The sequence below is a fragment of the Hemiscyllium ocellatum genome, chromosome 9 (assembly GCF_020745735.1).
Source record: "Hemiscyllium ocellatum isolate sHemOce1 chromosome 9, sHemOce1.pat.X.cur, whole genome shotgun sequence".
NCBI classification, from domain to species: Eukaryota; Metazoa; Chordata; class Chondrichthyes; order Orectolobiformes; family Hemiscylliidae; genus Hemiscyllium; species Hemiscyllium ocellatum.
In genome coordinates this window covers 78,692,738-78,716,628 of record NC_083409.1, presented here as the reverse complement: position 1 = coordinate 78,716,628, position 23,891 = coordinate 78,692,738, and the positions used below count along the sequence as shown (strand labels likewise).

Sequence of the window (23,891 nt, the reverse complement as noted above, 5' to 3'; positions counted from 1 at the left end):
TTGTGGCATAAATCAGAGCAGGGAGTTCTGGAATGTCTTGGCCAATACAAACTGCTTGATGCATTTCCTTTATTATGACGGTGAATATATTTTCAAAAAGAAGTGTTCCTTTGGCTTTTAAAAAAAAATACTTTGGGATGTCTTCAGGTTGTGAAAAATTTCATTTTTTTTCCCCTCATAGATTCTGAGAGAATTGATGAGTAAGTATCAATTGCAACTTTTGGATTCTAACAAGTCAGTTCATGAACGAGAGTATGCTGAACAAGAGCTTACACACATCAGGTAAGTAAATACTATAACTAACATATAAAGCTCTGAAGCTTTGCTGAATGTTGCATTGTTAAACTTTACAGATAGATTTGATAAGTGACCAAGATCTTTATGTACATTTCTATAAAAGTATAAGTTTGTTCTTGGCTCCTACTGTCTGCGATTCCAGCCTCTATGATAACTCACTGGTTTGGAAAAAAAAATCCTCACTTGCAACTTTATAGGTGAAATATTCTGTGATCTTAAAGCTAAGTGACTGCTATTCTGTCATCACGTGTAGAGTCATCGTGATGTACAGCGCAGAAACAGACCCTTTGGTCCAACTCATCCATGTCAAACAGATATCCTAACCTAGTTTAGTCCCATTGGCCAGCATTGGCCTATATCCTTCTAAACCTTTCCTATTCACGTACCCATCCGGATGCCTTTTAAATGTTGAAATTGTACCAGCCTCCACCACTTCCTCTGGCAGCTCATTCCATACACACACCACCTTTTACATGAAAAAGTTGCCCCTTAGATCCCTTTTTAAATTTTTCCCCTCTCACCCTATACCTGTGCCCTCTCAATCTGGACTCCCTCCACTCAGAGAAAAGACCTTTTCAATATTTACCCTATCCATGCCCCTCATGACTTCATAAACCTCTCAGCCTCCAATGCTCCAGGGAAAACAAACCCAGCCCATTCAGGCTCTCCCTATAGCTCCAGCCCTGGCAACATCCTTGTAAATCTTTCCTGAACCCTTTCAAGTTTTACAACATCCTTCCTATATCAGGAAGACCAGAATTGCACAGTGTTCCAAAAGTGGCCTAACCACTGTCCTTTTCACAACAAGACCTCCCAATTCCTGTACTCAATGCTCAGACCAATAATGCAAAGCATATCAAACGCCACCTTCACTATCCTATCTACCTGCAACTCTATTTTCAAGGAACTATGAATCTGCACTCCAAGGTCTCTTCGTTCAACAAAACTCCCCAGGACCTTATCATTAAGTGTACAAGTCTTGCCGTGATTTACCTTTCCAAAATGCAGCACCTCACATTTATCTAAAAATCCACCTGCCTCTTCTCAGCCCATTGGCCCATCTGATCAAGATCCCATTGTACTCTAACATAACTTTCTTTGCTGTCCACAACACCTCCAATTTTGGTATCATCTGCAATCTTACTAACCATACCTCCAATATTCACATCCAAATATTTTATATAAAATACAAAAAGTGGTGCACCCAGCACTGATCTTTGTGGCACACTGCGGTTGCAGGCCTCCAGTCTGAAAAGGAACCCTCCACTTCCTCCCTGTGTTTTCTACCTCAAGCTCATTCTATATCTAAATAGCTAGTCCCCCCTCTATGCCGTGTGATATAATCTTGCTAACCAGTCTACTATGGAGGAACCTTGTCAAATGCCTTACTGTAGTCCATATAGATGCATCCACTGCTTTGCCCTCAAATCTTTTGTTACTTCTTCAAAGAAAAACCTCAGTTAATGAAACCCAATTTCTCCCACACAAAGGTGTGTTGACTATCCCTAATCAATCCTTGCCTTTCCAAATACATGTAAATCCTGTCCCTCAGGATTTCCTCCAACAACTTGCCCACCACCAATGTCAGGCTCACAGGTCTATAGTTTTCAGGCTTTTCCTTACCACCTTTATTAAATAGATGTGGGTATTGTTAACAATGCATGCACTTCTTGCACATTCCTACTTGTCCTTAAGAAGGTGCTTGATTTTAGATTTCTTTTTAAATCATGTGGTGATTACATTGTGTAAGGAGTTTTGGGATTTTGATCCAGCAATGAAGGAAAGATATTATGTCCAAGTAGGGTAGTATGTGATTTGGACATGATAACATACCCATGCACAGTCTGATCTAGATGATAAGACGTGAAGAAGAAAGTGGTCTTGAATTGCTACAGAGAAGCCTGGAGCTAGTGCAGCCCTTGAACAATATGGCCTTCTAGGATGCAGTGTTATTCAGAGACTGGAACTTGAGCAGATTTATCATAAATTAAGATTAATATCCAGTATTTTCATGGCAGTAACTTCCATCTGTACAAAAGTTTCTGTAATAGCTGTAGGACAGTCACTGAAGAGATAAATCTGAATGAAGTGTTTACTGCAGCTACAATAAAACTTACTTTATTGTTAATTCTGAGGTAAACTTCTTTGTAGATCCACGGTTGCAGGCTTGAAGGAACAACTGAGAAACATCAATCTAGCTGATAACCAGACAAGTACACCATCAAAACCAGGTGTGTGCATAAATACCTACTTAACATTACAGCTACCCTCTACCTTGGTTGTAACTGTTCAAGAGAGTTGGTATTAACCCACTCAAGTACTGTCCTCTTTCCTTTTTAAAATCCTATCACCAACTGTGACTTGGAATACGATTAACCCTTCAAATATCCTTTAGACTCCAAATCCTTAAGCATGTGGTCGTATTAAAATCCTCATTGGATAGATTTAAAATGGACCTCAAAACCAATTATTCAATATTTCCCTTCATCACTAAAATGACATTAATCACATCCACCATCTCTCTGACTAACTTGAGACCGTTAATACGTGAAGCAATTCAAAACACCTAAAATAAATTGTCTCAAAATTATTTTTCTAATATAATGTAAAACTTTTATTATTAAAATAATGTAAACACCAGCTTTATACGATAATTTGTCAAGACTTTCATCCAAGAAATTTGTAGAGTAGGAGCCCTTTTGAGTCTGCTCCTCCATGCAATATGATTATTGCTGATCATTCAACTCAGTGCTCTGTTCTCCCTTTCTCTACATATCCTTTGATCCCTTTAGCCCTAAAAGTTATAACTAACTCCTTGAAACCATGTAATGTTTTGACATCAACTGTAGCAGAGAATTCCACAGGCTCACCACTCTCTGGTTGAAGAAATGTCTCATCTCAATGCTAAATAGTTTCCTTAGACTGTGATCTTTGATTCTGGAATCCCTGGTTATAAGGAATGCCCTTCTTGTATTGCTTGTTTGGTCCTGTTAAAATTTTGTACACTTCTACAAGATTTTGACAATCTTCTAAAATTGTGAATGTAGTCCTAACCAATTCAATCTCTCTTCATATGTCAGGAATCAGTCTGGTAAATCTTCATTGCGCTCCCTTCATAGCCAGAATATCCTTCATCGGAGACCAAACTGCACACAGTACTCTAGGTGTGGTCTCACCAAAGCCCAGGCAATTGCAACAATACATCGCTGCCCTGTAAACTAGCCCATGGCTACGAAGACCAACATACCATTTGCCTTCATCACTGGCTGTTGCACCTGCATGTTTATTTCAGCAACGGGTATACAAGGACATCCAGGTTGTTATACCTCGCTTTTTCCCAATCTGTTGCCATTCGGGTGATTCTCCTTTCTGTTTTTGCCAAATTGAAATTGACAGTTCGTTCACCTTTGAATGAAATTAAGTACACCATAGCTTTCTGGAATTCATTTTGAATTCTCTTCAGTTCCAGTTATTCTCAAAGTTTCATGGGAATCCTTAGCATTTGCCTAAAAGACCCTCCCATCTTTTCTTCAAAACCTCAGTTGTGAATTTCTCAGCTACATGATTTAAAAATCATGAACAACACAGATCCTAGTAGTCTACATGCTCTTTATTCTGGCTTTAAGCAGACACATTGCTTCACCCAAGTCTGTCCTTGCAGCTCCTAATAGATTTGTCTTTTGCTCCCTCCCTACCTCTGCCTGTTCATTTTGAAAATCAAGACAGAAAAAAATTCAACATAATGGGCACCCACCTTGAACAGCGTAATGCTATAGCCACAAGGCAAACAAGGGATGTTCTCAAATAGAAATGCATGTCAATTACCTTTTTTATTTCTAATGGAACCCTTTTGATTCTAAGAACCATGTGAATAATGTACACGTGTAATAGAGTTAAATGACTCTCTCCTGACTTGCTTCAAGTTGTACAAGAGCTGATTTTTATTATCTTTGATCTGTAAACCACAAGTAATTTATGTCTTAGAAATTACTCTAGACGTCCTGTTCAAATAAAAGCTCAGGTGGGTCATCCACTGTTTTATTGTTGTCACTTCTAACTGGGACCATATTAAATAAACAGTAACCATGGAATTGTAATTACTGCAAATTCAATGCCTGTAGTTACTTTCCAAAACACTAATTTTGAAATTAGATTCGCAATACTGTGGCACATCCTCATCCTTTAACCAATCTTTAGTCTTTGACACGTTGGCTATGCCATCTCCTCTTGATAGAATGAAATGTTGAATGATTAAAGGAAAATAATTTCACTCTGGCCTTTGGGGTGGCTCAATTAGTGAAGCTTTAAGGATCTTCCAAAACAAACATCATTTGTACACCATGAAACATAAAGTACGGGTAAATCTTTATACAGTCATAATAAAAAGGAGATAATTTAAATCTCTAAGGTGATTTTCCCTTAGAAATCTACCATTACAGTTCTGTACTTCCACGAACTAACTTACAGCAGACATGCTGTATGGAGTGTTATTGTATAAGACGATGGAAAGTTGATTAAATGCAAGAACACAGCAGACAATTTGTTTTCTTGTTGATATTGCAGCATTATCTTTGCTTTGAGGAATAATGTGAAGCAGTATAGATATTCAAGTACATGGATGGCACAGTAGCTGAGTGGTTAGCACTGCTACCTCACAGCACCAGGGGTCTGGGTTGATTCCAGCCTCAGGCAACTGTGTGTGGAATTTACACACTCTCCCTGTGTCAGTGTGGATTTTCTCCGGTTGCTTTGGTTTCCTCCCTCAACCCAAAGTTGTAGGTTAGGTGAATTGGCTGTGCTAAATTGCCCATAATATTCAGAGATGTGTAGGTTAAGTTCATTAGTTAGGGGTAAAAATAGAGTAATAAGGTAGGGGAACGGGTCTGGGTGGGTTACTCTTGGAGGGTCGGACGGACTTATTGGGTCAAATGGCCTATTTCACACTTAGGGATTCTCTGATACTCAGAAGTTGATTTTCAATTTACCAAGATACACTATTATCTTGCTATTCTTTGTTTCAGATGCAAGAAAACAGTACCAAAAGAACCACCAATCCATGACCCAGTCACTAAATGAAGATTCTGACTCCAATTTAAGTTGTACTCTTAGTTTGGTAGACATTAGCTCAGATGACGACATTTCATCGTTGCAAGATCTTGATTTAGATCCTCCTCATAAAAAAGGTAAAATCTGGAAATTAGTTTGTTGGAAATGTTGGCTGAACAATCCAGTAGCTATAATAGCAAAACAGTAAACTGAGCTTTTGGTTCCAGTCACATTCCTTACAATGAGCATCACAGAGATGGGAGTAAAATGGAGGTGTAATCAAATGGAGGTCTTGAAGATCATCAAAAGGTTTGTTAGCGTAAGTGGAGGAAAAATATATACTTGTCAGCAAAGTCAGAAATTTGGTCTAAAAAAAGAGGTTCCTGGGTAATCCAAGATGGAGGACAGGAAAAATTTCAGGCTGTAACAGCTGCACCTTTTTTGAGGTATTTTTGGGGGGTGGGGGTGGGGAAGAGAGGGGGGGAGGGGAAGTGATTTCCTCTAATTCCAGGAGCAGCAATTACTGTTTTGTATACTGTTGCATTGTTTTGGAACAATGCAACAGCAGTTTTAAAAGGGGCAACAGACAAATGAAGCACATGGTGAGGTCAGTGCGCGAGAGAGAGATTTCACAACTGATCTTGGAGGAATTGTTGGGCGAAGTTCACAGCACAGAATCAGATAAGTTAATTGTTTTAAGTGAACTACAGAAAGTCTGCAGTAGTGAGTAGGGTAGGTTCTTGATGATATGTTTTTGGAGATATGTCTCTTGATTAAACTTAAAATATAAGCCATAAGTATTAATTTAACCTGGGGCAGTGTTTGTAGAGGAATAGGACAGTGATATTTTCTGGGTCTATAGATTGTGAAGGAGCAAAAATGGCATTTAGTAGAGTGATATGTGCTTCTTGTCAGATGTGGAGTTTAATGAGAGGTTAAGGGTTACTGTGCATTATATCGGCCATAAATACTGTTGGTTGCGAATCTTATCAGATCGAATAGATCGGTTGGAGTTAGAAGCAATGAGGAATTTGCAACAGCAACAGTATATGATAGTTGGCAGTTATAGAAAGGGGGGGAAAGTCTTAGATACAGTCACACAGATGGGATAACTCCAGGAAAGGTAAGAGAGGCAGGCAGCTAATACAGGAATCTTTTGTGGCTATACCCATTTCAAACAGGTGTGCTGTTTTGGAAAATGTAGAGGGTGATGGATTCTCAGGGGAGCATAGCATGAACAGCCAAGTTTCTGGTATTGAGACTGGCTCTAATGCAACGAGGCGTATGTTGGGTTCCAAGAGATCAATTGTATTAGGGGATTTTCTAGTCCGAAGTACTGACAGACGTTTCTGTGGCCAGCAGTGAGAAAACAGAATGGTGTGTTGCTTCCCTGGTGCCAGGATCAAGGATGTCTCAGAGAGGGTGCAGAGTTTCCTCACAGGGGAGAGGGGCCAGCAAGATGTCATTGGTTCCAATGTGGACAATGACGTAGGAAGGGAAAAGGTTGAGATTCTGAAGGGAAAATACAAAGAGTTAGGCAGGAATTTAAAAAAGAGGTCCTCGAGAGTAGTAATATCTGGATTACTCCCAGTGCTATGAGCTAGTCAGGGCAGGAATGGGAGGATAGAGCAGATGAATGCATGTTTGAGGAGCTGGTGTATGGGAGAAGAATTCACATTTTTGGATCATTGGAATCTCTTTTGGGGTAGAAGTGACCTGTACAAGAAGGACGGATTGCACCTAAATTGGAAGGGGACTAATATACTGGCAGGGAAATTTGCAGTAAGGGGGGGGGGGGGGGGGGGGAGGTGAGACCCAGGGCGATAGTGAGGAAAGAGATTGATCTGAGACTGGTACAGTTGAGAACCGAAGTGAATCAAATAGTCAGGGCAGGCAGGGACAAGATAGGACTAATAAATTAAACTGCATTTATTTCAATGCAAGGGGCCTAACAGGTAAGGCAGATGAACTCAGGGCATGGTTAGGAACATAGCAATTGCGGAAACATGGCTCAGGGATGGGCAGGACTGGCAGCTTAATGTTCCAGGATACAAATGCTATAGGAAAGATAGAAAGGGAGGCAAGAGAGGGGGAGTGGCATTTTTGATAAGGGACAGCATTACAGCTGTGCTGAGGGAGGATATTCCTGGAAATACATCCAGGGAAGTTATTTGGGTGGAACAGAGAAATAAGAAAGGGATAATCACCTTATTGGGCAGGTTGTTGGAGGGAATCCTAAGGGACAGGATGTACATGTATTTGGAAAGGCAAGGACTGATTAGGGATAGTCAACATGGATTTGTGCAGGGGATATCATGTCTCACAAACTTTGAGTTTTTTGAAGAAGTAACAAAGAGGATTGATGAGGGCAGAGTGGTAGATGTGTTTTATATGGACTTCAGTAAGGCGTTCAACAAGGTTCCTCATGGGATACTTATTAGCAATGTCAGAGCTCATAAAATACACAGTGAGAACTAGCCATTTGGATACAGAACTGGCTCAAAGGTAGAAGACAGAGGGTGTTGGTGGAGGATTGTTTTCAGACCGGAGGCATGTGACCAGTGGAGTGCCACAGGGATCGGTGCTGGGTCCTCTACTTTTTGTCATTTACATAAATGATTTGGATGAGAGCATAAGAGGTACAGTTAGTAAGTTTGCAGAGGACACCAAAATTGGAGGTGTAGTGGACAGCAAAGAAGGTTACCCCCAAATACAACAGGATCTTGACCAGATGGGCCAATAGGCTGAGAAATGGCAGATGGAGTTTAATTCAGATAAATGTGAGGCACTGCACTTTGGAAAAGCAAATCTTAGCAGGACTTTACCATTAAAGTTTAAGTCCTAGAGAGTGTTGCTGAACAAAAAGACCTTGGAGTGCAGGTTCTTAGCTCCTTGAAATTGGAGTCGCAGGTAGATAGGATAGTGAAGGCAGCGTTTGGTATGCTTTCTTTTATTCGTCAGAATATGGAGTACAGGAGTTGAGAGGTCATGTTGTGGCTGTGCAGGACATTGGTTCGGCCACTGTTGGAATATTGTATACAATTCTGGTCTCCTTCCTCTCAGAAAGATGTTGTGAAATTTGAAAGGGTTCAGAAAAGATTTACAAGGATGTTGCCAGGGTTGGAGGATTTGAGCTATGGGGAGAGGCTGAACAGGCTGGGGCTGTTTTCGCTGGAGCGTTGGAGGCTGAGGGGTGACCTTATAGAGGTTTACAAAATTATGAGGGGCATGGATAGGATAAATAGGCAAGTCTTTTCCATGGGGCCGGGCAGTCCAGAACAAGAGGGTTTGGTTTAGGATGAGAGGGGAAAGAAATAAAAGGGACCTAAGGGGCAACTTTTTCACACAGAGGATGGTAAGTGTACGGAATGAGCTGCCAGAGGAAATGGTGAAGGCTGGTACAATTGCAACATTTAAGAGGCATTTGGATGGGTATATGAGCAGGAAGGGTTGGAGGGATATGGGCAGGGTGCTGGCAATTGGGACTAGATTGGGTTGGGATATCGGTCGGCATGGACGGAAGGGTCTGTTTCGATGCTGTACATCTCTGTGATTCTAAACGTAACCAGGATTACATTATCTAGAGGGTACTTAAAAGATATTTTCAAATAGTCTGGTCAGATGTGTGGCTGCAAGAGTCCGTGTGTTCTTAGATTTGTTTTTTTCCTAAATCAACTTGTTCAGAGATGTCATTATACACTATTGGGGTAAATAGAACTTGAACTGGAGCCTCCTGGGTCAAAAGCAGGTACACTACCATTTCTCTACAACAGCCCTCCACAGGATGCTTAGAGATATTTCCTAATCAACCTGTTTAGGAGGAGATGGCTGTTATACACCTCTGAAGCAAGTGGAACTTGAAACTGGATCTCCTAACTCGGAGACAGGGACACTAACACTGCACCAAAAAAAGCCCCTTAAATCAGGAAACCATTCTCCATTGTGACAAGCAATTAGTGCAAATGTTTGTCTGGTTTTGAGCCAGGCCCTTTGGGTCTATAAAGTGAATGCAGTAACCACTACACTACAGAGAAAGGACCGGATGGGGCTTAGAGATATTTTCTAATCAACCTGTTAAGAAATGTTACCCACCTCCATTGTGATACTACCACTGCTACAAAGAGCCCTCAGAGGGTGCTTACATTTTATTTTCCTCATCAACCTTTTCAGAGATATTATACACTTCTGGAGCAGATGGGACTTGAACTCAAGCCTCCTTGCCTAGAGGTAGGGACACCAGCACTACACCACAAGTGTGTCGTACAGGGTGCTTAAACTTATGTAATGAGAGCTTTTAAAGGTTGTGAAAGGCAACCTCACTGTTATGATGCTGCTTTTTCTTTAGACCTCTGGATTAGGTGAGACCTGGGCTGCCTCAGAGGCAGGGACACTACTACTGCATGACAAGATCCTGAGTTTTTTTCAAAATCTACCTAGAAATGTTCTCTCACAATTGAGAACCTTCCCACCAGCAAAATCAGACTTTGATTTTGCTTTAAAGCTACTATCCATTGCCAATAAAAACATCCATGTTGCCAATTCACTATTTACAAGCGAAGCCTGTTATGCACAATGCAAACCAAAGGTGAGGGGGGAGTCTAGGATTCTTAGACCATTTTCTACTAAACCTGTTCAGGGATGTTATTACACACCCTGGTCCAGATGGGGCTTGAACCCAGGCCTTCTAACTCAAAGGTAGGGACACTACATTGCACCACAAAAGCCCTTCAAGACACTTTAAGGATCCACCAAGATATGAACTTAGATTGCTGCATTCAAAGTCCAGAGTACTAATAGTTCCATTCTGGTTCCATAATGGGAAAATCATCTTATAGGACAGGTAACCCCAATAGCATAAGTGCACCTCAGTAGAAACTAGATAATTATGAGAAAGGAGTACCACCCTGATGGGCTTAACAAAAGTGTGGGAGGAGGCTCATGCAGAACATAAACACCAGTTTAGATGTTTTCCAAATAGCATAGTAAATCCAGTGCAGTGAACAGAATATTTTATGGGCCATAGCTGTATCAGTCTGAGGAGAGTCAGGAGAAGACAAGATACCAATAGAGGCTGTAGAAATTATCAAAAGCATGGAAAACCTTTGTCCTTGCTAATACTTAATAGAAGTTCAGGCATTTTGTTTTCCTTTATAAATGGTATAAACAATTACATTTTAAGCTGCATGCTTTGGTAAAACAAAATGCAGATGCTGGAGATCTGAACCAAAAACTGATGGCAAAATTCAGCAGGTTCTAGCTGCTTGTAAGTCTGATAAAAGAATCACCGGACTAAAATGTTAACACTGATTTCTTCCCACAGGTATTGCTAGAAACAGAGTTTCATAAGCAAATTGTTTTTTTTTGGTTACTTCAAGATTTACATTCTGCAATATAATAACTTTTCATATTATATTGCAGAATATATGCAGAGCTTGAATTCATCCATCAAGTTGTCAGTAGAAAAATATTAGCAGTAATTCTGTCCTCTTAAAATATATATGCAAATGAAACAATGTTTTCTCCTTCCAAAAAAAAATCAAAATACTTAGACAGCCATTTAGTCTGTCAAGTCTGTGCCTTCCATCCACAGAAGATTGTGCATGGGTATCATAATCATGGCACTTAAATTCACACTTTTCATCCTGTTTGGTTTTGTTCCAAACTTTTACCAGGGCAGCTGTGAGTAATTAAATAGATATCCCATAACAACATGCAGTTAAATATAGTACCTTTAAATGTAATAAAATAATCAAAAAGCACTTCAGAATTATAATCTTGTGGTATGGTGTTGTGTAGTATAATGTATCCTTGCACCTGGAGTGAGGTTCTGCTTCAATCGCACCTGCTCCAAAAGGTATGTAATAACATCTCTGAACAGGTTGATTATTTATTTAACCTATATTTTTCTAAAGCAAAACAACACTAAGCCACAATAAGGAGATTTTAGGGAAGATGACCAAAACAAAGAGCAGGAGGAAGTTATAGTTGAGAGAAAGTAATTCAGGAAGGTAACTCTATAATTTAAGATTTGGACATTTGAAGGCATGACCATAAATCAAATGATTAAAGTTGGAGATGCTGAAGAACCCAGAGTTAATAGATGGTTGAGACTGGAGGTGGTGATCTCAGGAGACGGGAGACAATACACTGGAGGGATTTGAAAATCAACACCAATTTTAAGATTAACTGGGGGCACATTAGGTCAACACACAGGGGTAGTGTGGGAATAGGACTTGGTGGGAGTTTTGGATGACTTCACTTGAAGAGGATAGAACACAAGAGGCTGACCAGACGTGTCAAATACTATATAAAGAATGATAGCATGGATAAGAACTTCAGCAGAAGAATTGTTGTGCAGGTCGAAATTGGTTTTCACAAACCATGTGGATATATGGTTCAAAGCTCATCTCTGGTTTACAGGTAGTTGACAGTAATGGGCACAGGAGTATAGTTTATAGTAGGGGCCAAACTCAGTGGTTTCAGTCTTCTCAATAATTACATGGGAGAAATTTCAAGCTGTTAGGCCAACAACTTGATAAATTGACAGTTGAATTGTTCAAAGAAGCTTGGCTATGCAGAAATGAGAAAAAGGAATCATTAATGGTGATACATTACCACAATTAAGTAGACTTGTCTGGTCACTCTGGCAGTAATTCCTGGCTGGATGGAAATAGAGGTATGGGGGAATGTGATGTGATCAACTGTCATTTCTTCTTGACCAGGCTGCAACTTAAAAAGGTTAGTGTGACAAGTGGCAATCTGAGACTGGTCAGTTATTTGAAGGACTTCCTATAACTTGGATACACATTTTGGGGGCAAAAACATGTTCATCAATTTTAGGGATGGAAAGCATGTTGAAGTTGGGAAAATAACTTGCAAGCATGAGGTTTAAAGTGTTTGAAGGTTAAATGACTGCAGATTTAAAAGAACAGTAAAGAGGACAAAACCCAAAGAGAGAGAGAACAGTTACATGTCAACTAATATAAAGCTTTAACATTAAGCTGGAATGTGTATAGTTTAGTAAGTTTCAAATGTTGAGGTGACGTAGCTAACAGTCAGAATTGTACATATTTTAACACAAAGTACACCCAAGCTATTATACAAAATTAAAACTTCACACAAATTTATTAGTTCTACCATTTAACATCTTTTGAACCACAAAGGAATTTGCCCATTGTTAAATTCAACTTTAATTAAATTGTTGCATATATTTAATCAAAGGCCTGTGGACTGAAACCTGCACTGGCCACTCTATTTAGCTTCTGTGGTAAATATTTTTATTGAAAATAATTTTTTTTTTTAAACAAACAAGTTTATCCACTTTAAATTTTATATTGGTGTTGTTATTATATTGTAAAAAAAAACTAACTACTAATCTATTCTATAAACTACCAAAACACAAAATAAGATATAAGAAAGAAAACTTATTGACAATGAAAAAAAAAGGATAAATAAATAAATATGCATTTAAAATAAAATTACATCAAGTCACTCTTTAAGAAGGGTAGTAAGGAGAAGCCAGGGAACTATAGACCAGTGAACCTGACGTCGGTGGTGAGCAAGTTGTTGGAGGGAATCCTGAGAGACAGGATGTACATGTATCTGGAAAGCCAAGGACTGATTAGGGATAGTCAACATGGCTTTGTGCATGGGAAATCAAGTCTCACAAACTTGATTAAGTTTTTTGAAGAAGTAACAAAAAAGAGGATTGATGAAGGCAGAGCGGTAGATGTGATCTATATGGACTTCAGTAAGGCATTCGACAAAGTTCCCCATGGGAGATTCGTTAGCAAAGTTGCATCTCACGGAATAAACAGTGAGATCTAGCCATTTGGATACAGAACTGGCTCAAAGGTAGAAGACAGAGGGTGGTGGTGGAGGGGTTTTTTTTCAGACTGGGGGCCTGTGACCAATGGAGTGCCACAAGGATTGGTGCAGGGTTCTCTACTTTTTGTCATTTACAGAAATGATTTAGATGTGAGCATAAGAGGTACAGTTAGTAAGTTTGCAGATGACACCAAAATTGGAGGAGGAGTGGACAACGAAGAAGGTTACCTCAGATTACAACAGGATCTTGATCAGATGGGCCAATGGGCTGAGAAGTGGCACATGGAGTTTAATTCAGATGAATGTGAGGTGCTGCATTTTGGGAAAGCAAAACTTAGCAGGACTTATACACTTAATGGTAAGGTCCTAGGAAATGTTACTGAAAAAAAGAGACCTTGGAGTGTACGTTCATAGCTCTTTGAAAGTGGAGTTGCAGGTAGATAGGATAGTGAAGAAAGCATTTGGTATGCTTTCCTTTATTGGTCAGAGTATTGAGTACAAGAGTTGGACTGCACAGGACATTTGTTCAGCCACTGTTGGAATATTCCGTGCAATTCTGGTCTCCTTCCTCTCGGAAAGATGTTGTGAAACCTGAAAGGGTTCAGAAAAGATTTACAAGGATGTATCCAGATTTGGAGGATTTGAACTATGGGGAGAAGCTGAAAAGGCTGGGGCTGTTTTCACTGGAGCGTCAGGGGCTGAGGGGTGACCTTACAGAGGTTTACAAAATTATGAAGGGCATGGATAGGGTGAATAGACCAGGTCTTTTCCCTGGGGTGGGAGAGTCCAGAACTAGAGGGCATAGGTTTAGGGTGAGAGGGGAAAGATATAAAAGAGACCTAAGCAGCAACTTTTTCACACAGAGGATGGTATGGGTATGGAATGAGCTGCCAGAGGAAGTGGTGGAGGCTGGTGCAATTGCAACATTTGAAAGGCATTTGGATGGGTATATGAATAGGAGGGATTTGGAGGGATATGGGCCGGGTGCTGGCAGGTAGGACTAGATTGGATTGGGATATCTGGTCGGCATTGACAGGTTGGACCAAAGGGTCAATGCTGTACATCTCTATGACTAAGTGACAACACAACCCGTATTTATATGGGATTCTTCCTCCCAGGGGCCTCCGAACTAACAAACATCATCCTCATAGCTAAACAAAGGCCCTAAAAAGTATGGCCGATATATCTACATTGGTATAATTCAAAACGGGCCGCCATGTTCTGTAAAATAATCCATTTTTTGGTGCACCATATTTGTATGGAAGTCTAGAAGAATATATTCCATAACAGTCCTGTGCCAATTCGACAGTCCCTAGGGATTTTCTGATACCCAACTTACCAAGATATTTTTCCTCGCACAAAAGTAAGTAATTCCTTCCCATATGCATCTAGAGAAGGAAAATTTAGAAAGCCCAGAAGGAGAGATTCTGGGTGTAACCCAATCTCTGTTCCAAAATCTTTGCCAAGGCATTCGCTACACTGTCCCAATATCTATGAATCTTATGGCATGTCCACAGACAATGAGTGAGAGTATCAACTTCTATTTTGCATTTAGGGCACATTGGGGATGCTCCTGCCTTGAACTTTGCAAGTTGCTCTGGTGCCATGTGAGTCCTATGAAGCATCTTCCATTGAATAGCCTGAGTTCTATTACAGATAGAGATCTTCCTAGCATTTTCCCCAGATATCCTCCCACACCTCGAAGGAGATTGCCATCCCTAATTCTTGATTCCAGTTTTGAATAACCGTTCCATGTCCTTCGATACCTTATTACCTAGAGAGTACTGACCGAGGGTGCTCCCATCGGCCGAAGCACACTCCTTTCCATATCTAGTTGTACGGATTAGTCATCAATGTGTTTTTTTTTATGAAATCTTGTACTTGAAAGTATCGAAAAAGGTCCTTGTTAGGCAACCTGAACTTCTGATGCAACTGTTTGAAAGACATTATGACCTTCCCATCTAACAGATCTCCCAAACCGGAGATGCCTCTGGACTCCCAAATTTTAAATCCAGCGTCGTCAAGCCTGGCTGAAATCCCAACGTTCCCACTATAGGAGTGGAAGGAGAGGTTTTTTGCGAATTACCCTCATCCTGTCACATCATTCTCCGATACCCAACTTACCAAGATTGTATTGAATACAATTGGGTTTTTACAATGATCCATGATAACTCTAATCCATAAATAATAGATTGATGAGGGGACATTTTACTTGGGAAGCCTCAATGTCCAACCAAATTGGGTCTCTTGTGACCCACCATCAATCAGCCACATATAACAGAGAACTCGGTTGGTACCTTCTGAAATCCGGAAAATCTAGACCTCCCCTTACTTGTGCGAGCTGCAACTTAATAAGGGTCCGTCTGTGATTCCAAATAAAGGAGCCAAGCCAACCATAAAGCTTACATAGTACCTGTGTTGGCAACATCAAAGGAAGCATTCTCATGGGACATAGTAGGCAAGAACCAAAGCTGTTCTTCCTAGCCAGGATATTGGGAGATCTTCCCAGCATTGGAGGTCCTGCCTTATTTTCTCTAATAAATGCATATAATTAGCTTTGTGTAGCTGACCAAATACTGGGGTAATAGAAATACCATTATTTAACTTTTTAAATTGTTATTTTAATTCATAGTCCACTTCCATTTCCAGCATTGCCTTAACTTCCTAATACAACTGTTGCTCAACCAGTTCTAGCCAGATGGATAGAGAACTGGTTGGGCAACAGGACAAAATAGTAGTGGAAGGGAGTTTCTCAAAATGGAGACATGTGACCAGTGGTGTCCACAGGGATCTGTACTGGGACCACTGTTATTTGTGATATACAAAAATGATTTGGAGGAACTTTTAGTTTGCCTCATTAGCAAGTTTGCATATGACACTAAGATTGGTGAAGTAGCAGATAGTGAAGGTGACTGTCAGAGAATATAGCAGAATATAGATAGATTGGAGAGTTGGGCAGAGAAATGGCAGATGGAGTTCAAACCGGACAAATGCGAGGTGATGCATTTTGGAAGATGCAATTAAAGAGCAAACTATACAGTAAGTGGAAAGGTCTTGGGAAAATTGATATACAGGGATCTGGGTGTTCAGGTCCATTGTTTCCTGAAGGTGGCAACACAGGTCAATAGAGTAGTCAACAAATCATATGGCATGCTTTCCTTCATCGGACAGGGTATTAAGTACAAGAGTTGGCAGGTCATGTTATAGTTGTACAAGACTTTGGTTTGGCCACATTTGGAATACTGCGTACAGTTCTGATCACCACATTGCCCAAAAGGATGTGGATGCTTTGGAAAGGGTGCAGAGAAGGTTCACCATGATGTTGCCTGGTATGGAGGGTGCTAGCTATGAGGAGAGGTTGATTAGATTAGGATTATTTTCATTGGAAAGAAGGTGGTTGGGGGGGTGGGGGGGCAGCCTGATTGAGGCATACAAGATTATGAGAGGTGTAGACAGGGTGGATAGCAAGAAACTTTTTCCCAGAGTGGAGGACTCAATTATTAGGTGGCAGGAGTTCAAAGTGAGGGGAGATATACGTGGAAAGTTCTTTTATGCAGAAAGTGGTGGGTGCCTGGAAATGTGTTGCCAGCAGAGGTGGTAGGGGCAGGAAAGATAGAGTCAATTAAGATTTATCTAGATAGATACATGAATGGACAGGGAGCAAAGGGATACAGATTCTCAGAAAATAGATGGCAAATTTAGATAGAGGATACGTATTGGCGCAGGCTTGGAGTGCCAAAGGGGGTGTTCCTGCACTGTAATGTTCTTTTGTATGGGATAGCAATTCCAAAAGTTATTCGGAGTGTCAGCTTAATTCAGCTGTGGAACTTTGCAGTATAGCTACTGAATTTATCAAAATGTCAATGCATGGCAGATCTGTATGGAAATGATCTATATGAGAACGAAAACAAACTTTCATGTGTGGATTTTATTTCACTAATGCATCATTACAAGGATAAAAATAAAAATTTGAAACAAGAAAACAGCAACTTATTTTTAGTATAGAAACAAAGCTTTACAGAGGAGGAAAATAACAAAAAGAAAGATGTAGAGCTATGTGAGAGGACTGAGGCTTGTCTGAAAGCTTTGACAAATAGCTAGATTTTAAAAAGGTGAAGAAAGTAGTAGACAAAGTGGCTTAGGAATAAAAGCTGCACAGAGTTAAGATGTGTGAAGACTCTGGGAATCTAATCAAACATTGCAAATATTTCAGAAGTGAAAGTAACTGGATATTGAAAACTTGTACAACATTGAAGGGACGATGACCCCAAGGCATGACAAAGATTGTTTTAGGAAATGTTTTGAAAGAGAAAAATAGTCAGGTGGCAGAGAAAGAATTCTAGAATCCATGGCCATGACATCTAAAAGAAGTTGTGTAAAGAGGTTTGAAGGGTGGTCAGAGTTGGAGAGAGCATGTGGGGTATGTATGATTAAAGAAAAAAAAAATTGGGCTGAGGAGATCGTAGCAGGTGGGAAGAACAAAGTCAAAGTCATGAAACTGAGTAGAAGGTTTGAAAATTGTGGTGTTGATAGAGAAAAAGCCAGTGAAGAAAGAGCAGGAAGGAAAATGGATGATCACTGTGGACTCTATATGGGTCTATTGACCCAGTCAACTATCATAGCTCAAAGATAAAACCAGAGCGTTTTCATCAAAAATTTAAAAAGGTGGGGGCAAAATGATTCAAGGAACGATGATTGCAACCATCAGCTCCTTCCAATACCAAAGACCGTGTGGTGCAGTACATGGCCGAAATTGAGTGGGAATAATAATGCTTTAAATTCTGTAAGGAGCAAAATTCAAATCTTACATGGATCAGTATTTATGGCCACTTTGAATATCCAACAAATGTCATTATCAGTGAATGGCCCAGCATAAACAAGCATTTTAGGTATCACTAGAAACTTAACTGGCCCAGTCACATCATGTGATTATGAAAGCCAGTGTCTGGGAATTTTGTGACAAGTAATTCACCTTTTGAATCCCCAAAGCCTAACCAGCAGCTAAAGGCACTAGTCAGGAATGTGATAAACTGCACTTTGCTGCATTTGCACTTCATCCACCACATCAAATATTCACTCCTGCCACTAGAGGTGCACTGTTTTAGATGGCACACACTAAGAATTTGCTCAGGCTTTTTCAATAGCATCTTCCAAACTTTGAATATCACTTGTAACTTGCCCCTCCAGTACTGTCCTGACTTGAAGTAGATCATTCCTTCACTATTGCTGGGTCAAAATCCTGGAACACCTAAACACTGTAGCTATATTTACACCAAATGGACTACAACAGTTTAGTGGCACAGCCTCACCAGCAATGGCTACAAAATGTTTTGGTGTAATTCATTACTAAATTAATAAATGGAAAGAAAATAAATGAAAAACTACTCACTATAGTTACGGAAATTGAATAGCAACAAATGATTCATAGTTTTTCATCTGTTTTCATTTCAATAATAACAAGCAGAATTCTGATAACTATGAAACTAGATGATATTGCAAAAAAAAGTTAGATACAGAGGATGGCAGATGGCAGAATGAGTGCTGCTTTTTAACATTTACTTAAAATGACAACAACTCAACTAGAAAGTAATTAAGTTGGATGTTCCAACACTAGTTTATAAAGCATCCCTTCAACAAGACATTCTAGAGTCAACAAGTGATGGTTAACTCAAATATTTTGTTCTAACATAGGTGCCAAGTACAGGTCTGCCTTGTGTATGGAGGAATGTGAGAACGAACCAAGAACAAGTTATTCAGATGAAGATTTCAGCGTGGACTTAGGAGGACTATCTGACAACCCACCTGAACTAACTCTCAGTGATCTGTCTTGAATTTTGGAGTCTTCAAACAAAAACCCAGCAGCGTTGCAGAATGACATTTCTGCAATATTTCTCATAAAGACCTCTAACATATTCAAAGATTTGCACCTTATTAATATTTAAATCAAGATTCTCCCAGTCGAAGGCAATAACTTCTATTTTACTCCTGACAGTGATATCTATTCTTCAGGTATACTTGATCCAGAGTTAAAAAAAGCAATTTCAGTTTTTTTTCCAACATTGTTTATGGTCCCAAGCAAAAAACATCCAAAAATTGGTTAAAAACTTTTACAAGTGAATGAGGGAAGAAACGTGGGGCTCAGACTTGACATCAATTTGAATGAATGTGGAAGAATTTTTAGTACCAGGGTTTGTTCAGATCTTGCCATCATTTATTACCTATTCTGAAAGCATAGGTTTGGTTTCTTCGAATAAGTTGGTCGGAAAGAAATGCAAGTTTTTTTTTGTGGCAATACACACATTTAAAAGTGCACTGACTTTTTGTTAAAATTGGAGTAATTCATGTGAGTAGGTGTGGTCACTGATATAATGAGCCTCCACTAGCATTGTAACAGGGCTCAAGTAGGGTATTGAACAATGGCCAGCCAATGTACAAAAGGAAGGTAGGAGAGGGGATGAGAGACAAAGGAGTAGTGAAACTGAGGAAGGCACTGGTCTCATTTCAGTTTGCCACATTCAGCAGCAAGTCTTCCCTTGTTGGCCTGATCTATTAAATTAGAAAGCTCCTATAATCTGAGTGATTAAAGTTTCTAGGCTTTCAAAAAGTCTTCTGGCTAATTAATTTTGAGGTAGTCACAATCTTAGTATCAGATTCACTAATTTTAAAGTTGCTCCATTTATTTCCTCTTCCACCTTCTTGGCAGGTAGCTGGTATTACTTTTAGATAATAATCAAGTTCACAGGACATCATTTAGTCACTTTTCTGAAAGTACTGAACATCTGAAACAACAAAGATAGTTGCCAATATGGATTTTCCAAAAGAAAACCTTTGCTTGACCAACTTCAAATTTTTATCTGGTTAAGAATTAACAGAATGTACAAGGGTAATGCTACATTGGGGTGTGCTATATCGAGGATTTCTAAAAAGGACTATCACTAGGTTTCATATGAGATCAGTTAATAAATCTGAGCACAGGGTGTTAGTGGACAATTAGCAGAATTCATCGTTTACTTCTTTCTGCCACACAGCAACGTTGGAATAAATAGGAGATAAAACACAAATAGGTGATAAAACTAATATTTTAAAATGGCAAATATTTGGATTTTGCTTACCTGACAAAATTTAGGAAGCAACATCCAATTTTATGAAGGCAAGACAGCCAGAACTGTGAAAATGAGTAACTGCAGCACCCATTGGTGTAACAGTTACTGCAAGTATGTGAATATATCATAACAGCTTGAATTTACATAGTACTGTAGTGAGGCATTCCAAGGGCCTTCACAAGCATGATCAGCTGATAATTAATACCAAGCTAAAGTAAGAGGCATCAAGACATTGCATTGAATAAGTGATGTTTCACATACTGATGGCCAACTTCAACTTAGCTTGCTTCAAAGGCAGTAACTGCTGACCTTACCATATGAATTTTTGAAAAAAGAAATTTCTCAATGCACGAGGTCCGCAAATCTGTTGGCCCTGTATCCTGGCTGAAGTACCATGACCCACCTACCTCTGACCTTTTATTATCTTACCAGAGTATGGAATGTCAATAGAAGGTTACCTTCATTTAAATAATCCATCCAGGCATTTTTGCCAGGTGTGTAGACAGTGGCCAGATGGGGTTCAGTCGAGGGAGGTGGCTGGTATTCTGCTCCTGCGCGAAGCTGGTGGTTTTGTTTCCTGCACTGCTGTTTACAGCGGTCAGAGGTTGAGGCTTAGACTCCCAGTTACTCTCAGTACAGTTACTTTACTTCACCTGGAATATGACAATGGTCTACCAGTGAGTCCATTGCCCTGGTAATTCTTCAATGCTATTAATAATAACCAATAAAGTAGAATTGGGTCATTTTAAGTGTGCAGTTAGTAAGAAGCATTAACTTGGCAGTAAAGTACAAATAGGCGAAAGTGAGGACTGGAGATCAGTGTCGAGAGTGTGGTGCTGGAAAAACACAGCAGGTCAGGCAGCATCCAAGGAGCAGGAAAATCTACGTTTCAGGCATAAGCCCTTCATGAAATACCTGATCCATGAGGAGGTGATGACAACAAGCTTTTTGGTTCCTTCTTTGTCCAATTACTCATGTCTCCCCCCTCAGAGACTGCTTATGTAACCCTGACAGACTAGAATTAGAACATTGTCTCTCTTAACCTGTGATACAGTAGCCCATTTTGCAGGATTCTGCCACTAAACTCACTGCATCAGTTTCTATACTGCTCTTTCTTCCTAGTTTTCAGCTATAGCTTGGTGGTAGTTCAGATAGCAGGAAGTAATCACAGGTAAAATATATGGCAGTAACACAACAACGAACATTTACATTTAAATAATCAACGCGAATGGTGTAGAGCAAGTGTCATTAGAAATTTAATGCAGCCTTAAATCTCAAAGTAGTTAAAGTAACTATTGTTCAAAATATTTTCAGTTTTGCCACTGACCTTTCAGTTGACCAGAAAAGGTACTTAACCTTTTAGTGGCTATATCTGACAAATGAACTATTGCAAGGAGGTTTTCAATGGCAAGTTGCATTGTATTATTCCAGGCATTCTAAATAAATATTATTACTTGTGTAAAATCAAAGTCTTCCATAAAATTAAGAATTTCAAGCCTAGCAAAGTACTTGGAAAACAGAGGTAAAATCTTAAATATACTTTTAACATATGATGCTTACCACCACCTTTCTTGAGGCAGTTAGGAATGTGCAGTACACATTGGCTTAGCCAATGCCTACATACCATAAGCAAATAAGTGAACCAACTTAAGCATAGTGCCACTGTTCACAGTAAGCATTTTGGAAAATACAAGAGATTGATTCTTTATCATGTTCTATAAATTTAATGGATTTTTTTTAAGCAATCAACTATTCTTAAGCATTTCAGAGACAAATTTCTAAACTTTTAAATGTCTGTAAACAGTTATCTGGAGAAAGTAATAATTTACTGTTCAAAATAAAAATATTTCACTATTTGTGTATATTTCTTAATCTTCATGTGAGATTTGAAAACCCTCAGCTAGATTTTTTTTAAATAAAAAGGAAACCGCTTGTTCAATCGAGTTATGACACCTCCATGACAGGTAAGACTTGAATCTGATCTTCTGGCCCAGATATTGGAACACTATCACTGCACCATAAGAACCTCCTCAGTAAGTTTCTCATGTGATAGCTGGTGGTTTTCCTTTATTGAAAGTGGATAGTAACAGTTCAAACATTCCCCCAATTCATGGGCAATAGATAGGCATATCCTTCGATTTTCATAGAACATCAGAGCAATACAGCAAACAAAATTGGTTAAGACCCAAAGGGAAACTAGGAAGACTTGGTATATTTTGACATTAAAAGCAGATTTAAAAAAGGGAAATAAGATTTTAATTTTTAAAATTCCAGTAAGATGCACAGGGAAAAATTGTGTTCAGAAGTGAGTTGTTTCAACCATGTTTAAAACTATGATAAAAAGAGTTTATGAAATCAGAGGAGGAAAAGTTTAGTTATAAAACAAAATGTTTACCACAAGGAATACTTAAAGGTCGGCATTGCTGCATATTTTTAAAAGGGAAAAGTGGATTAAAATTGATGCATGGTTGTAGGGAGAAATCATTGTTGTCAAAATGTTTGGATAGCTTTAGTAAATACTGTGATGCATATAGTAGGCTGAAGTGGTCTCTTTGTGCAACTATCATCTGGATTTCTAAGCGGAGAGGATGAGAACTGAATGAAAGCAAAGGTTTCAGGACCAATGTGAATTCAAACTAATTAAACTTTGTTAACTATAAACCCTTACCAGAATTAAAGATTACAAAATGTAACTGATGAATGTTTGCTACTATATAGTGTACACCATATGCAAAATGCACTGCAGTAATTTACCAAGGCTCCTCCAACAGCACCTTCCAAACCCATATTCACAACCACCTAGAAGGACTAGGGCAGCAAACATATGGGAACACCACCTGCACGTTCCTCTCCTGACTTGGAACTAAATTAATTTTCACTTGAGACAGTCAAAATCATTGAACTCCCATCTTAACAGCACAGTACTTACCCTATGGTTTGCATGAATTCAAGGTGACCATGGCTTGCCATCACTTTTCCAGGGCAAGTAAGGATGGGGAATAAATGTTGATCTTACCAGCAATGCTTACTTCCTTCAAAAGAATGTAGAACTGGGGGGAAATAAAACTAGCCATATGATGCAGCTAACCCACAAGGTAATCAAAATGTCATTTTGCAGGCAGCTAATTCTATATCAGAACAATGAACCTGCACAGCTCACTGACATATTTACATTAATATGCACAATTGTGAATTTCAAGAGAAAAACTTCAGAAGAATCAAATAGGTGTTTGTGATTGCCAAAGTTGCTAGGAGTCATAGTCAGATGTACAGCATGGAAACAGACCCTTTGGTCCAACCTGTCCACGCCGACCAGATATCCCAACCCAATCTAGTCCCACCTGCCGGCGCCCGGCCCATATCCCTCCAAGCCCTTCCTATTCATATACCCATCCAAATGCTTCTTAAATGTTGCAATTGTACCAGCCTCCACCACTTCTCTGGCAGCTCATTCCATACCCTACCACCTTTTGTGTGAAAAAGTTTTCCCTTAGGTCTCTTATTTCTTTCCCCTCTCACCCTAAACCTATGCCCTCTAGTTCTGGACTCTCTGACCCCAGAGAAAAGACTTTGTTTATTTAGCCTATTCATGCCCCTCCTAATTTTGTACCCCTCTAT

At 39.5% G+C, this 23,891-nt stretch overlaps 1 protein-coding gene across 2 annotated transcripts in view; it reads left to right on the top strand.

The window, feature by feature from the left end:
* Positions 1-22,082, top strand: part of LOC132819115 (rho-associated protein kinase 2-like) — a 56,284-nt gene extending 34,202 nt beyond the window's left edge. For both annotated transcript variants that reach the window (XM_060830499.1, XM_060830498.1), the window contains exons 9-12: positions 182-282; positions 2,449-2,528; positions 5,319-5,480; positions 18,862-22,082. In XM_060830499.1, coding sequence (XP_060686482.1) covers positions 182-282; positions 2,449-2,528; positions 5,319-5,480; positions 18,862-19,001 — 483 coding nt within the window. In that variant the 3' untranslated portion in view covers positions 19,002-22,082. The remainder of the gene's footprint in view (positions 1-181; positions 283-2,448; positions 2,529-5,318; positions 5,481-18,861) is intronic.
* The last annotated feature ends 1,809 nt before the right edge of the window (positions 22,083-23,891 follow it).